We start from the raw sequence: 15,998 nt of genomic DNA on the forward strand, positions 1-15,998 counted from the left end.
TTTTTTTTTCTTTTTGCCAGTGTACACCCTGCTAACACCAGTTAACCTTTGCCATATTCTTGAATTTAATAATTTGCATTTTTATTAATTTTATTTTGTGTGCAATATAGCAATTCTGGTCAGTGTATTTTTTTTTTGTGTGATTTTTGGCACTATTCCATACTCTGATATCTTTTTTGTGCCAACTTCCCTTGTGCAAGTGAATTACCTTTTTTTTTTGCGTTTCAATTTGCTACTGCTAGCACCCGCAATCTTTTTAAACTGTGCTTGCAGCACAGTTTAGTGTTGTGTAGTACCTGATTTATTTTAATTTTGTGCAATTTTTGCTACCAGTGTTTACAGTTCAAACTCCTTTTCATAAATTTTGTTGCCAGATTCCTGGTGAAATTATTGACTATCCTTAGCTTCATTTTGTGCACTTCCCTGTAGTACATTCACTTGCATACATCTCTTATTTTGTGTTCAGAGTGTATCACTATTTCCCTTTTTATTGTTGTTTTGCTCAAATTATTTCTATCACTAAGCAGTTTACCTAGTACTGTGGTGCTGAGTTCTCTTTGACTCTGTTTTGAATTGTAGCCAGTGCATACCATTTCTTGCTCTGACCTGTTTACCATCTTCGTGACCTACTTGCATTTCAACAATCGACGTCATGACTAGGACACGCAGTGGCCATGCCGATACCCCAGATTCTGCTGGTGCCAGCAATGGTGCCTCAGCCAGCGTGAGCACGCGGCAGGGCATCGAAGCCCCAGCGACAGTTGGTCAACTTGTGGCTCACGCCTCGACCACCAGTGGGCCGGCTCGTCGTCCACAACTGACCCTTATTTTTGACGGTCGTGCAAATAGTTTAGAGCCATGGCTGCAGTCAGTCGAGGCGACTGTTCAGGCTCTATTTGATAGCCCAACAGATACACAGTACATTCGTGCTGCTGTTGCAGCAGTGGATCTCACCCAGGGTGATATAGGTGCCTTTGTGCAGCTCAAGCGCGTTTGTAAGATTCAGTCTTGGGGTGAACTTAAGGAGGAATTTAGGCGTTATTTTCGGCGTAGTCGCCAACGCCATTACATTGACATCGTTACCAGCGTCTTGGCCGAATGTCAATACCGGCACGAAAGCCCCCTGGCTTGCGTTTGCCGTTTCGAGCAAGCCGCCACGGACTTTACTGATGCCGTCAACTCCACTAAGTGGGCGGATGGTGATGGCCGTATGGCTATTAAAGACATCATCCCCATGCTGGCTGTCGGCATCATGCGGAGGGATTCCGCCCCTAACCTCTGGGCTGCCATTGATGCGCTAGGACTCGGCCCTCAGCACGACGTCCTGGGTGCATATGACGCCATCGACTCGCTCAAGCCGCCTTCCGAGCAAGGCAAGGTTTGCCGCTTTGCGGATGATCCCCTACCCATCCTTGCAGCGCCGTCCGCAGTGACCCCGCGGTCGCAGCCGGAAGTCACTTTTGCTGCTGCTGTCAGACAGCCAGCTCACAAAGGTTCTAACCCCAGTCCCACTAATACGCGCCTAAGTAAAAATAGCGACCACAGTAACAACAGTCGGTCTTATACAAAAAGGCAGTCATCGACTTCCTGGACCAGGGCGAAACGTCGCCAGCAGACACCACCCCCAACCTCACCCGCTAAGCGTGTAGTGACTTGTTTTAACTGTGGCAAACGAGGGCACTACCGATCTGAGTGTTACAAACTTAAGTCCCCGCAAAGTAACCGTCACAGTCCCCACGCTCAGTATCAAGGTAACCGTCACCGTCCCCATGCCCAGTCTCGCGAGGGAATCTGTGTTTACCACAATACTTCCAGTCATACCTCCCATGAGTGTAACAAGCTGCGAAGTATGCTGACAGCTGAGTGGAGCAAGCAGTCGTCGCGCAATGCACATGCTCGTAGAAGCCCTTCCACTAGTTCGGGGGAAGAGGCGCGTCCGCAAAACCAGCGAAAGACGTAGTAACCCTGTCGGAGTCGCTGTATTCCGTCCCTGTCCGCAATGCATTCGCCGCCCTGGGCAGTGATACGCTTGCCGACAGTGAGGAAACCGAGTGTCTTGACGTTGTTGCTGAGACTCTTACCGTACCTTCCAGGTCGAGCCTCGTCAACAAGTGTCGAGCCTCGAGCAGCTGTGACTCCGGGGATCTCGTCGGCCTGTCATGCCTTCATGTTCGGTATGACAACCCATGTGGACCGCTCATCGAGTCCACTGTCCACAATAAGCCTGTTCAGCTTTTCCTAGACACAGGTTCGGTGGTTAACATTGTCCGCTCCACCTTTTTCCGAGACATTGGCCTTCACGCGGCCATGTTGACAGAGCCATCTGCCATTCAGACCTTGAGAGGAGTCTCAGGTAAACCGCTGACGGTTCGCGGTCGCACAACGCTAGAATTTGTGGTCCAGGGTCACAAGCTGTCCGCAAAATTCTTAGTCGTGGATGGTATTGTTTTCCATGGTGACCTGCTCATAGGGTTCAAAACCATGGCAGATCTTAGGATCCGTTTAGATCCAGCTGAGTGGAAAGCGGAATTCAACGGAGTGGATGTGCCCTTCTGGGGCGTGCGCTTAGGATCCACTACGTGCTACTCCGTCTCAGAGTACGCACAGTGCCTAGAATCGTTGGAAACTGGTGGTTTCCATAGCACATTCTCCCCGGGGTCGGTCTCTCGTCCTGATCGACCTCGTAGTAGAGCTCGTTGCCCATCACCTCCTGGCCATCAGCGCATAGTTACCAGTGAAACCCAGTCTGGGGACGCCCAGTCTAACCTTCACTCTAACTCTGACGCTGTTGTAGAGACCAGCAGTTGTCAAGCCGCAGTATCCCTGTCGGCAGGCGACTGTCTGACTCGTGTCATGGCATCAGCGAGCAGAGTTACTGCTTGTACAAAGTATGACGTCACTTTGTCAGCTAACTCGCTCACTCCTGTTACGGTGTACGTGAGCAGAGCTTTTGAAGGAGACCATGTGCTGGTTGACAACGACACATGCCGAGTCAAGGGCCTCTCCCTTGAACCATCCTTGCACACAGTGCAACGTGGTAAGTTGCAAGTCCTTGTTGTCAACATGCATAGTCGAGAATTTCCCCTGCGGAAGAATACCTCACTTGTTGACCTTGTCAGATTCCCTCTCCCGGTGAGAGTGGAGGGTGAAGCCCCAGCTGACTTCCTTGTGAGTGCAGTTCTCCCAGGCGAGTCTGCTGCTGACTCTTCCAACACCCGGCCAGTGCAGGAAGATGATCTAGCTTTGACAGACTATCCTGAAGAGGTTCCAAAACTTCTCCAGGTTCTCAATCGTGCACGTTCTGCAGTTGCACTAGATGGTGAGTCAATGGGTTTGACCCCACTGATCTCTCACCGTATTCCACTTGACAAAGGTACTAAACCCATTTATGTACCTGCGTATCGCCTGCCACATGCGCAAAGAGTCTTCGCCGAAGAACTCATTACACGGATGCTCCGTGATGGAGTTATTGAGGAGTCCACTTCCCCGTGGAATGCTCCCCTTATTCTGGTTCCCAAGAAAGACGGAACCTGGCGCCCTGTTATCGATTACAGGAAACTGAATGCATGTACCATCCCAGACCGTTTTCCATTGCCAGTTCTGAACGACCTGTTGCAGAACATCGGCGATAATAAGGTCTTTTCAACTCTTGATCTTCTTCAAGGGTTCTGGCAGATCCCCCTCGATGATGAGAGTAGAGAGTTGACAGCTTTCTCTACTCCAACTGGTCATTACCAGTTCAGGAGGATGCCCTTCGGCTTGCGCGGAAGCCCAATCACGTTTAGTCGTTTGATGACGACAATTTTCCGTACCCTCCTAGGTGGCACGCTCATGGTCTACCTGGATGATCTCATAGTCATGTCGCAAGATGTCCCGTCACATCTTGAGAAACTTGACAGGGTATTGGACAGGCTAGCTCAGGCAAATCTTAAGGTAAAGCTCTCCAAATGTCATTTCCTCCGGAAGGAAATAAAATTTCTGGGTCACGTAGTAACTCAGAATGGCATAAAGACGGACGAGTCTAAAATCTCGGCCGTGCAGAAATTCCCCAGACCCATGACGGCGGATGCAGTCCGGTCCTTCATAGGCCTGGCGGGTTTCTACCGCACCTTTATCGCAGGTTTCTCCACCATTGCGGCACCCCTGACACGCTTACTCAAGAAGGATGCCCCTTTTGAGTGGACGTGCGATCAGGAACGAGCTTTTGTCATTCTTAAGAACAAGTTAACATCAGCCCCAACCCTTAGATTCCCTGATTTCACCAAGGCATTTACCTTGACGACTGATGCCAGCAAAGTTGGCATCGGTGCAGTCTTGTCACAAGAATCTAATGGGAAGCAACAGCCTATTGCCTATGCTAGCCGTGTTCTTACTAAAGCGGAAGTCAATTATTCAGTGACAGAGCTAGAAGCTTTAGCCATTGTATGGGCCCTGAGTCATTTTCGGGATATCATCTATCATTATCCTATCAAGATTTATACAGATCATTTACCCTTATTGGCCCTTTTTGCAAATAAGAACCTCTCGGGAAAGCATGCTCGGTGGTCGCTCACGTTCAATGACTACAACCCTGAAATTTGCTATGTCCCAGGTAAGCAAAATGTTGTAGCTGACGCCCTGTCGAGACATATAGCATTCGTGAGTGTCGGCAATTCGTTCTCTGTTGAGGATCTCGAGAGAGCCCAACGACAGGACCCTGTGTGGTCTCCAGTCCTTCGTTTCCTTACCAAGGAGGACGTTGACTTACAGGTCAAGTCTCCCGTTCCACTGAAGGATTTAGTGGTCAACCAAGGAGTACTGTGCCGTGTTGCACAGCTGGTGGACCCCGGCAGAACCGTATACCAACTGGTGATACCAGAGTCCATGATACCAGCTACTCTTAGGTTGATCCACAATGTCCCAGGTGTAGCGCACCCCGGGAAGGACCGCAGTATCAAACAGGCACGAATGAAATATTTCTGGCCTAAGATGGCATCGGACATTGCCAAGCATGTACACCAGTGTGTTGTCTGCCTACAGCACAAGGGTACCATTACAGGTCCTAACCCCATTCTAAAGTATCCCATTACAAAGGAGCCCTGGGAGAGAACTTCTGTCGACCTGTTGACGAACTTCTCGACCTCGGAGAAGGGAAATAAGCACCTGCTTGTAATGGTAGATAACTTGACGCGGTACAGTGAATTAGTACCCATTCCTGATAAAACCGCTGAAACGGTCGCTAGTGCTTTCCGTGAGCATGTTGTTCTTCGTCATACTTGCCCACGTGTCCTTCTGTCAGACAATGGGTCTGAGTTTATAAATGGCATAATGCAGGATCTTTGCTCCAGATTCAACATTCATCAAGCGCCAGTAGCTCCACGCCACCCTGCGAGTAATGGTCTTGCTGAACGTACAAATCGCAAAGTCCTGGAGGTGCTCAGAGTAACCGTTAACCCAAGTTGTACTACATGGGATGAGGCTATCCCAGATGTTCAGTGTACATTAAATTCCTCCCTCAACAGCTCGATCGGTGAGACACCTCATTTTGCTTTGTATGGCTATGACAAGCGCTTACCATATGAAATTCTGTTTACTCCACCTAGACCTACTTACGATACTGATAACCCCAGTGTAGTAAAGATGAGGACAACGCAGCTTGTCTTCCAGCGGGTACGAGAGAACCTTATGAAAGCTACTGATAGGTTCACGTCAGAGCGCAATGCCCGCGCCAAGGAAAGCAAAGTGGAACCAGGTTGCAAAGTTATGTTGCTCAACCCAGTGCAGACCCCAGGTATGCACAAACTTGTCCCAAAGTTTGTGGGTCCTTACCGTGTCCTACGACAGCTCCGTGGCAATAAGTTCGAGGTGAGGGAGATTGCTACGGGAGCTATCAAGGAAGCCCACCTTGATCACATGAAGTATGTGGACCATATGCAGGCCGAAGTAGAGCTGGAGGCGCGTGCGTTGCAACGCCACGATCAGACTAATGTTAGGGACAAACCGTCTACCCCTTCTCCCACTACTGCTGGTACGGAAGACGGCCCAGTAAGGCTCCATACTTATGGCCTGCGACCCAGGACAACAGTACATTTCTGTGACATTGACGTACCTACTGACTTGTCCGACTCCTACGCTAGTTATGCTAATTGTTTGCTTGCAGAAATGGGTATAAATGCACACACATTGTATAGCTAGTCGATAATAGAGTCAGGGTGGACAACATCATGTAATTATGTAAATACTTTTAGAAGGGTACCCAGAGTGTAATGAATTCCATGGATATAGTATTATTGTATGTATGTGCACCAGTGTTTTTTTTAACTAAAGGAAAAAGCCTGTATTACGGTCAGGGCAGTGCTGCCCTCTGAGTTACATGTCACACCTTAGGAAATGCTACTGTCAGTCATTGTTTGCAGATGTGAGCGTGCAACAACGTTAGTAGACGAGTGGTCAACTGATGTTCAGCCCTGCGGACAACCTGTATATAGAAGATTTTAGTTCCAGTGCTGACGTCTCCCGGCTCTCTACTCGATGAAACAGCGCGGGCAAACCAGTTTTCTCTTCCCCTGGATGGGAGAGTTTTTTTTTGCCTGTTGCATTTTTTTGTCCATTTTTTATTTACTAGTGAGCGAAAGCCAGTCCCTCTCTGGGGTAGCTAGTGTAATTCCTTTATACCTATGGGCCCACCAGTATTGTCGCGTCGGGACGACGCGAGGTGCGTGGCCGAGCAAATGTAGACAGCCTGTACTGGCAGAGCACACAGCCTAGCCGTCTGCTCTGACTAGTTCATATTTCGCGGCATTCAGTGCTGCCCTCTGTAGGCCTACCTAGGTCGGTGGGACACACAGTCCACCCTCTCTCACTCCCGCCTGGACCGACCTGCCGTACACAAGTTCTCCCCCCTCCACGGACTGGCTTGCGGTCACTTCCTCACACTGCCCGTTGTGTACTCACTCCTACCCGATTAAAGCCAATCTAGTCCACGGCCGTATCATTGCTACCTACGCTACCTTCATCGGCACTAAACCGCTGTTCAACAGTAAGAACAGCAATAACATGTTGCAAGAGTAAGGTAGCACGGTGACTCCAACTAGTTCCTTCCCTGTTCAACTAGGCTATTACTGTTTGAGGTTCCCTGGCCCACACAGCCATTACTGCCTAGTTGGTCAAGTACTCTGTTAGGATACTGATCGTTTCTTCAAGAATTAAATAACTGTACTAGCAAAATTGAATATCAATTTTCTTAAAACTAATGACCATATTACAGGGCGGAAATTCTCAACGTGGGGCGTACGCCCCGTAGGGGGGAATTTGAATACTTGGGTGGCCAATTTAAATGTTTAGGTTTGACAATATAAATATTTTGGGTGGACAATATAAATATTTTGGATGGGCAATATAAATATTTTGGATGGGCAATATAAATATTTTGGATGGGCAATATAAATATTTTGGATGGGCAATATAAACATTTTGGATGGGCAATATAAACATTTTGGATGGGCAATATAAATATTTTAGGTGGGCAATATAAACATTTTGGATGGGCAATATAAACATTTTGGGTGGGCAATATAAACATTTTGGATGGGCAATATAAATATTTTGGGTGGGCAATATAAACATTTTGGATGGGCAATATAAACATTTTGGATGGGCAATATAAACATTTTGGATGGGCAATATAAACATTTTGGATGGGCAATATAAACATTTTGGATGGGCAATATAAACATTTTGGATGGGCAATATAAACATTTTGGATGGGCAATATAAACATTTTGGATGGGCAATATAAATATTTTAGGTGGGCAATATAAACATTTTGGATGGGCAATATAAACATTTTGGATGGGCAATATAAATATTTTGGATGGGCAATATAAACATTTTGGATGGGCAATATAAACATTTTGGATGGGCAATATAAATATTTTAGGTGGGCAATATAAACATTTTGGATGGGCAATATAAACATTTTGGGTGGGCAATATAAACATTTTGGATGGGCAATATAAATATTTTGGGTGGGCAATATAAACATTTTGGATGGGCAATATAAACATTTTGGATGGGCAATATAAACATTTTGGATGGGCAATATAAACATTTTGGATGGGCAATATAAACATTTTGGATGGGCAATATAAACATTTTGGATGGGCAATATAAACATTTTGGATGGGCAATATAAACATTTTGGATGGGCAATATAAATATTTTGGGTGGGCAGTTTAGAAATGTTACAATAACATGAATTCAATTTTGCTATTTTCCATTTTTACCCAATATTATCCATTTTCAACACCAAAATTTTCTTTTTTTTAGATCAGGGGAGACGCATCAATTTTTTTCTGAGGTGTCGAGGAGGGCCACGACGCAAAAAAAGATTTGGCACCACTTTTACAGAGGATATCACTCCATGATCACATTTGTCAAAGGTCTTGGCGAGGTCTGTGTAGATCACATCTGTATTTTGTTTCTCTTGCAACGCTTTTGAAATTTTGTGATAATAATCACGGATGTTGTGACGAGCATGACCTTCCCGCTTAAATCTATATTGACTTGGGATAAGAACATGAAGGCACAATACCGTGACTTGAATACACAAATAACCCACACATAGGAGAGGGGAGCTTATGACTACGTTTCGGTCCGACTTGGACCACTTACAAGTACACTATGACTTGTAAATGGTCCAAGTCGGACCGAAACGTCATAAGGTTCTCTCTATGTGCGGGTTATCTGTGTATGTTGACTTGGATTGTGTGCGTCTTACTTTTCCGTTAATTTATTATTTATTGTCAAGGACTATTATGATGTGTGATGTTAGTGCCACTGGTCGGTACTTTATGATGTGTGATGTTAGTTCTACTGGTCTGTACTTTTATCATGTTCGTGCTACTGGTCTGTACTTTCTTGCCACAGATTTGCTGTGCTTTTTGTGATGAGGAATTATGTTGGCACTTCCCAAGATATTTCTGGGATTACACGAAGATCTAAGCTAGTTCTCTAAAGAATTCTGAGTGCTTCTACATGTGGTAGTTCGCTCTTCTGTAAAAATAAAGGCTGATTCATTGAAGGCATGTTTTTCGTTTTTTTTCTTTTCGAAGTCTGGGAGATTCGTGTTAGGTTAGGTTTCTCAGGAAACAGGACATTCGTGTTAGGTTAGGTTTCTCAGGAAACAGGACATTCGTGTTAGATTAGGTTTCTCAGGAAACAGGACATTCGTGTTAGGTTAGGTTTCTCAGGAAACAGGACATTCGTGTTAGATTAGGTTTCTCAGGAAACAGGACATTCGTGTTAGGTTAGGTTTCTCAGGAAACAGGACATTCGTGTTAGGTTAGGTTTCTCAGGAAACAGGACATTCGTGTTAGGTTAGGTTTCTCAGGAAACAGGACATTCGTGTTAGGTTAGGTTTCTCAGGAAACAAGACAAGTGTTTCCTGACGCGGGTCTTAGTCGTATGATGACCCGCAGCTGGAGCTTTTGGTCATCTGACCGAGACCTTCCACTGGATTTCCCCTTCACCCCTTTGCAAATTATGGTCAGGACTCAACACTTAGAATAATTAAAAATTCTTGTTTGTTATATGTATAAGTTGAAGCATATCTCGTACGCACTGACGGTCGTCTGGCACATAACTGAAAGAACCCGGGTCGAAGCCTGTGCGGCGAGGAAGCAAATGGATGATTCTCCTAATACCTGTTCCCTCCATCACCACGCTGTCATGGTGTCACCACGCTGTCATGGTGTCACCAACGCTGTCATGGTGTCACCAACGCTGTCATGGTGTCACCAACGCTGTCATGGTGTCACCAACGCTGTCATGGTGTCAGCGTCGTGTCACCAAGCTGCCTAACTCAAGAAAACTTCCCCTCACTTCTTCTGTTGCTTCTCATGCAACATTGCATAACTCCTGATGATGCACGGAGACGTGTGAAAGTACCTGAACTGAATACACTAAAATTTAGACATACAATTAACTGAGGTCCAGGGAGGCACCTTGAGAATCATTGGAAAATAGAACTGGCAAGACCGTAGCTGCAGTCAAAATATGCCGCACGGAGAGGAGCACGATCCTACAGACAGTGAATATAGGTAATAAGTAATGTGTCCTGAGACTCGAAGTGACGGCGAGACTGAACGAACCTTGATGTTAGGTAAGACACATATGCAAGGGTGATGGACTGATTACATCGTCTTCAAGAGTTTTCTGCTTCTATCAACTTTTCTGTACTCGACTGAAGAAGCCTACTGTGTAGGCGAAACGTTTCGAAATAAAGATACCTAACTGTTGCATATGTGTCTTACCTAACAACCTGTCGGTATTTTATACCATTTTAATGTTCAGAATGAAACCTTACCTGTCGTGTCACAGACGTGAAGATTGTCCCCTGGTTGTTGGTGCTGCTGGTGCTGTGGTTCAGACACAAGGTGCTGTGTGTGGGATCTCCTGGGTCGTAGTAGCACCCCAGGTACTGCCGTTCTGGAGAACGTGTGCAGCTTCGCACCACCGTACTCGAATAACTGATAATCGTCAACAGACACATCACTTTCAACACTAGCATCACTTTCCACCTCCCCACTGTGGTCACTAACCCCGTGGCTTACATGGTCACTGACACTGTGGTGGGGGCCATCACTATCATCCACTGGCTCTATGAAATACACTACGCCACCCACACGTATAACACCACTCTGAAAAAAGAAAGAAAAACTACATTAGTAATGCCAGTGGTATGAACCTTGGGAATAAACACAAATTGCTTTAGAAAGGCAAGTAAGCAAACACTAGGACATATTAGAAAACGTTTTAGTACAAGGAGCGAAACGTTTTCTATGTCCTAGTGCTTGCTTACACGTCTTTCTAAACCAGTAACGCGGTTAAATTATCTCTAAAAACATCAAAATGCATCAGTAACATAGTTGTCTCCATTCCAAACATTCAGAATAATTTTCACCAACATTCTCTCACTTCTGAAAAAAGCTGAGAGAGCTAGAAAATTGCTTCCTATATCCATCCTGTGGACAGTAGCGTCAGAAAACAGGCCTACATAATAAGCCTGGGAACTAGGCCTTAGCAGGTTTAACAGGAATAAATCTGTGAATTTACATCTTACAAATTGTTTTTCCTGGATCAGTTACGACGATATTGGAGATACATAAACAATTCTTGTACCTAAGATAGTAAGTAATCCTTGCATTCGCTGGAGCTTTTGGTCATCTGACCGAGGCCTTCCACTGGCTCCCCCTCCACCTCTTTAAAAATTAAGTTCATACTTATAACCATTCTCAGTAATATTTTTGTCAGGTAAACAAAACACAGATGAAACAGGTATTATTGTTGAAACGTTTCGCCTGCACGGTAGGCTTCTTCAGTCAAGGATTAAGACACATGTGCAACAGATGGGTATCTTAACTGTGCCAACAGTTAAGATGCCCATCTGTTGTACATGTGTCTTAATCATCAACTTGTCGGTATTTTGTACCATTTGCAACAATCTTCATACAGACTAATCACGTCATTCAAAGAATAATCTTGCGGGACATTATTCAGAGGTGATTAGTGACGCGATTTATTAGTTGAGGTGTCATCTATGGTCCTGGTAATGACATGACACTGCCATCACCATCATGTTAAATCACGGTACGGGTGGGGTTTGAATCCATGGTGAATGGTCCTGGTAATGACATGACACTGCCATCACCATCATGTTAAATCACGGTACGGGTGGGGTTTGAATCTATGGTGAATGAGTCGTAAAACTCCAGGCCAGTGCGTTAACCACTGGTCCAGCTGACTCCAGATTCATCCATGGGTTCTAACCCCACCCATACCGTACTCTACTGTCTCACTCAGCATTAATCTGCTACATAATCTGCCAACAATAACTGTCTTTTGATGATCTCATTGTGTCATGTAGCTGGGTTGGTAGCGCACTCAGCTCACACGGAGGTTCGTAGTTCGATCCCCGGTACGGGTGGAAATATATGGGTGTGTTTCCTTAATACACCTGCTGTCCATGTTCACCCAGTAGTAAGTAGGTACCTGGGTGTTAGCCGACTGGTGTGGGGTGACATCCTGGGGGCAAAATTAACCCAAGTTGCGGGAAATACTCTGTATAACCAGGGATTTTCTTTGTCACTGATGTGAGCTATGGTCTGTATAAGTTGTATCATGTACTTGTAGAAATAAAGATTATTGTTATTAACTATTATTTATGAGCTTAAGGACCGAATACCTATCAAATTTGAGGGACTGAGTACTTTAAAATCATCTATACAGTACATCTGTCCCCAGTATTAACATCACTACTGGATTCAACTGAAGAATCCCGCTGTCCAGGCGAAATATTTTCACAACAAAATACCAAAAGTTTGGCACACGTTTTATGTTCGTCGAGCCCGGCCATGGGCCAGGCTCGTTTGGTGCTAGCCTGGTCAACCAGGCTGTTGCTGCTACAAAACAATGCCTCCTGGTCCTGTTCTCTTCATCGTGAGTCTTCATCTCCAGCAGTGAGAGATGTGATGCTCATCTCAATGCATCCATTAATTGAATTATTTTCGGGTCCAAAACACCAGACAAGACTGACCCAAGGCCGGGCTCTGAGAGTAGGTAAACTATCGACACTCATCAAAGCTATAATTATAAGGCCTTGGAGACTAAAACGTAGTCTTGAAGATCACGACAGACCTAGTCTTAAAGACCACACCTGATCTTAAGACCACAACACACCTGATCTTGGTATAAACCTCGGTAATAAATACCGACAACTTGGTTTAGAAAGACACGTAAGCAAACACTATCACATATTAGAAAACGTTTCGGTCCTGGGACCTTGATCACTTCCCAGGACCGAAACGTTTTCTAATATATATGTGATAGTGTTTGCTTACGTGTCTTGTAAACCACACCTGGTCTTAAAGACTACAACACACCTGGTCTTAAAGACTACAACACCTGGTCTTAAAGACTACAACACCTGGTCTTAAAGACTACAACACACCTGGTCTTAAAGACTACAACACACCTGGTCTTAAAGACTACAACACACCTGGTCTTAAAGACTACAACACCTGGTCTTAAAGACTACAACACCTGGTCTTAAAGACTACAACACCTGGTCTTAAAGACTACAACACCTGGTCTTAAAGACTAAACACCTGGTCTTAAAGACTACAACACCTGGTCTTAAAGACTACAACACCTGGTCTTAAAGACTACAAAACCTGGTCTTAAAGACTACAACACACCTGGTCTTAAAGACTACAACACCTGGTCTTAAAGACTACAACACCTGGTCTTAAAGACTACAACACCTGGTCTTAAAGACTACAACACCTGGTCTTAAAGACTACAACACCTGGTCTTAAAGACTACAACACCTGGTCTTAAAGACTACAACACCTGGTCTTAAAGACTACAACACCTGGTCTTAAAGACTACAACACCTGGTCTTAAAGACTACAACACACCTGGTCTTAAAGACTACAACACCTGGTCTTAAAGACTACAACACCTGGTCTTAAAGACTACAACACCTGGTCTTGAAGACTACAACACCTGGTCTTAAAGACTACAACACCTGGTCTTAAAGACTACAACACCTGGTCTTAAAGACTACAACACCTGGTCTTAAAGACTACAACACCTGGTCTTAAAGACTACAACACACCTGGTCTTAAAGACTACAACACCTGGTCTTAAAGACTACAACACCTGGTCTTAAAGACTACAACACCTGGTCTTAAAGACTACAACACCTGGTCTTAAAGACTACAACACACCTGGTCTTAAAGACTACAACACACCTGGTCTTAAAGACTACAACACCTGGTCTTAAAGACTACAACACCTGGTCTTAAAGACTACAACACCTGGTCTTAAAGACTACAACACACCTGGTCTTAAAGACTACAACACCTGGTCTTAAAGACTACAACACCTGGTCTTGAAGACTACAACACCTGGTCTTAAAGACTACAACACCTGGTCTTAAAGACTACAACACCTGGTCTTAAAGACTACAACACCTGGTCTTAAAGACTACAACACCTGGTCTTAAAGACTACAACACCTGGTCTTGAAGACTACAACACCTGGTCTTAAAGACTACAACACCTGGTCTTAAAGACTACAACACCTGGTCTTAAAGACTACAACACCTGGTCTTAAAGACTACAACACCTGGTGCTGAAGATACCATCAAATAGCGAACAAAAATTCCATCTGATAAGAACCCAGGTAGAGGAGGTGGAGGAGGTGGAGGAGGTGGAGGAGGTGGAGGAGGTGGAGGAGGAGGTGGAGGAGGAGGAGGAGGTGGAGGAGGAGGAGAAGGAGGAGGAGGAGGTGGTGGAGGTGGTGGAGGAGGTGGAGGAGGAGGTGGAGGAGGAGGTGGAGGTGGAGGAGAAGGAGGAGGAGGAGGAGGAGGAGGAGGAGGAGGAGGAGGAGGAGGAGGAGGTGTAGAACAAGAAAAATTGATAACTGAGAAGAGAAATTGTTCGATGTAGATACGGATGACAATGGAAGATAGGGAAACATAATAGACAAATGAGAGAGAGAGAGAGAGAGAGAGAGAGAGAGAGAGAGAGAGAGAGAGAGAGAGAGAGGGGGGGAAGAGAGTGAAAGAAGAGACGAACAAGGGTAGAAAACAAGGGAATAACAAGAGAAATTATTCCCTCAGCCCAGCCCTGAACCAGGCGTTGTCTGGCGCTTGCCTGATCACCCAGACTGTTGCTACCAGCAGCCCGCTGGCCCCGAATATCCATCACAGCCTACTTGATCCGTAGGCCGAGAAAGATGCATCAGAATCTATACAATCTATAGGTTTCGTGGGCCAGTCCCCTAGAAAATGCTGGAGGGACTGGTTCCAAATCTGCTCGCTGAAATTACTCACTACGAGAGTAAGATGCTCGGCAGACTGTAAGAAATACCTTCAGTGCAATAAGTACACTAAGAGACACGTCAGTAAGTGTAAGGGGACCAAGACTTTTCAAAACACTTCGTATGTCATTGTAATTATTACTGTTCTTCTTAATAATAATAATAATATATTTATGTGGCTTTGGTTCTTACGTCGGTTTACGTGCGACAAGCAGTAACAGCCTGGTTGATCAGACACTGATCCACCATGAGGTCTGGTCTCAGACCGAGTCACGGGGTCAATGACCCCCAAAACCTTCTCCAGATATGTGAAAGTGCCGAAGTAGGTCAACTAACCACCTCCAACCTTCATGTTCCCTAACCGCTAGTTTACTATTTAGCTAGCCAATAGTCTTCAACCAAACATTACTAACCCACGCCCAGCCATAAGAGTCACATCCCCAGCGAAAACCCTCCCAAAGGGGACCTTACGCAAGCCAGTCCTGACCAACACACCAGTACCGAGGCTAAGCACAATACACACACATCTGTACAGTGGTCAGTTGTGGTCAATAACGCTATATTCTTCATCACTGCCTCAATGGATCCTAATGAAGCTTTCTTTGACTCTCCCATCTTGTGTTCAAGGCTGTGTACAGAGGGAGTGCAAGGAGAAAGAGTGAAGTTACTTGAGTGAAGGTTGATGTTAGCTGATAGCAAGTCTGAGAGAGTGAGAGAGGACCTGGAGGTCCACACCAAGACTATCTGCTGAGAACTGTCTACTAGTACTATCTAGATTAATGACTATCGTGCATTATCTAAGTGTAAGCAAAGAATAAACAAGGGGAGAGAGAGACTTCGAGGACAGCGTGAAGCCAGCTTCTATACCACAAGACGGGCAGAAAGCAGCAACTTCACTCTGGCTGTACCCTTCTCCAGAACATCACTTCATCTGAGATCATTTATCCCCAGGATGACTCGAATCTGGAACACATTCGTACAGCATTATGATGTCAACGAGATAAAGTCACTTGATCAAATGAAAATGCTGGCCCACAGATGGCTCCAACTTCACCCTGTCCCCTACTTGTATGTTTCATAACAGAAATGCCTTCAAATGAGCTGATGTACGTAACAGCTCTTACTTTGTCATA

General features: G+C 45.3%; 1 protein-coding gene across 3 annotated transcripts in view; it reads right to left on the bottom strand.

Annotated features, from left to right (window-relative positions):
• The window catches only part of LOC128703154 (A disintegrin and metalloproteinase with thrombospondin motifs 9), a 1,205,378-nt gene that overhangs the window by 565,588 nt on the left and 623,792 nt on the right, over positions 1-15,998 (bottom strand). For all 3 annotated transcript variants that reach the window (XM_070103358.1, XM_070103357.1, XM_070103356.1), the window contains exon 3: positions 10,346-10,679. In XM_070103358.1, coding sequence (XP_069959459.1) covers positions 10,346-10,679 — 334 coding nt within the window. The remainder of the gene's footprint in view (positions 1-10,345; positions 10,680-15,998) is intronic.

Source organism: Cherax quadricarinatus, chromosome 85 (genome assembly GCF_038502225.1).
Source record: "Cherax quadricarinatus isolate ZL_2023a chromosome 85, ASM3850222v1, whole genome shotgun sequence".
Classification (NCBI taxonomy): Eukaryota; Metazoa; Arthropoda; class Malacostraca; order Decapoda; family Parastacidae; genus Cherax; species Cherax quadricarinatus.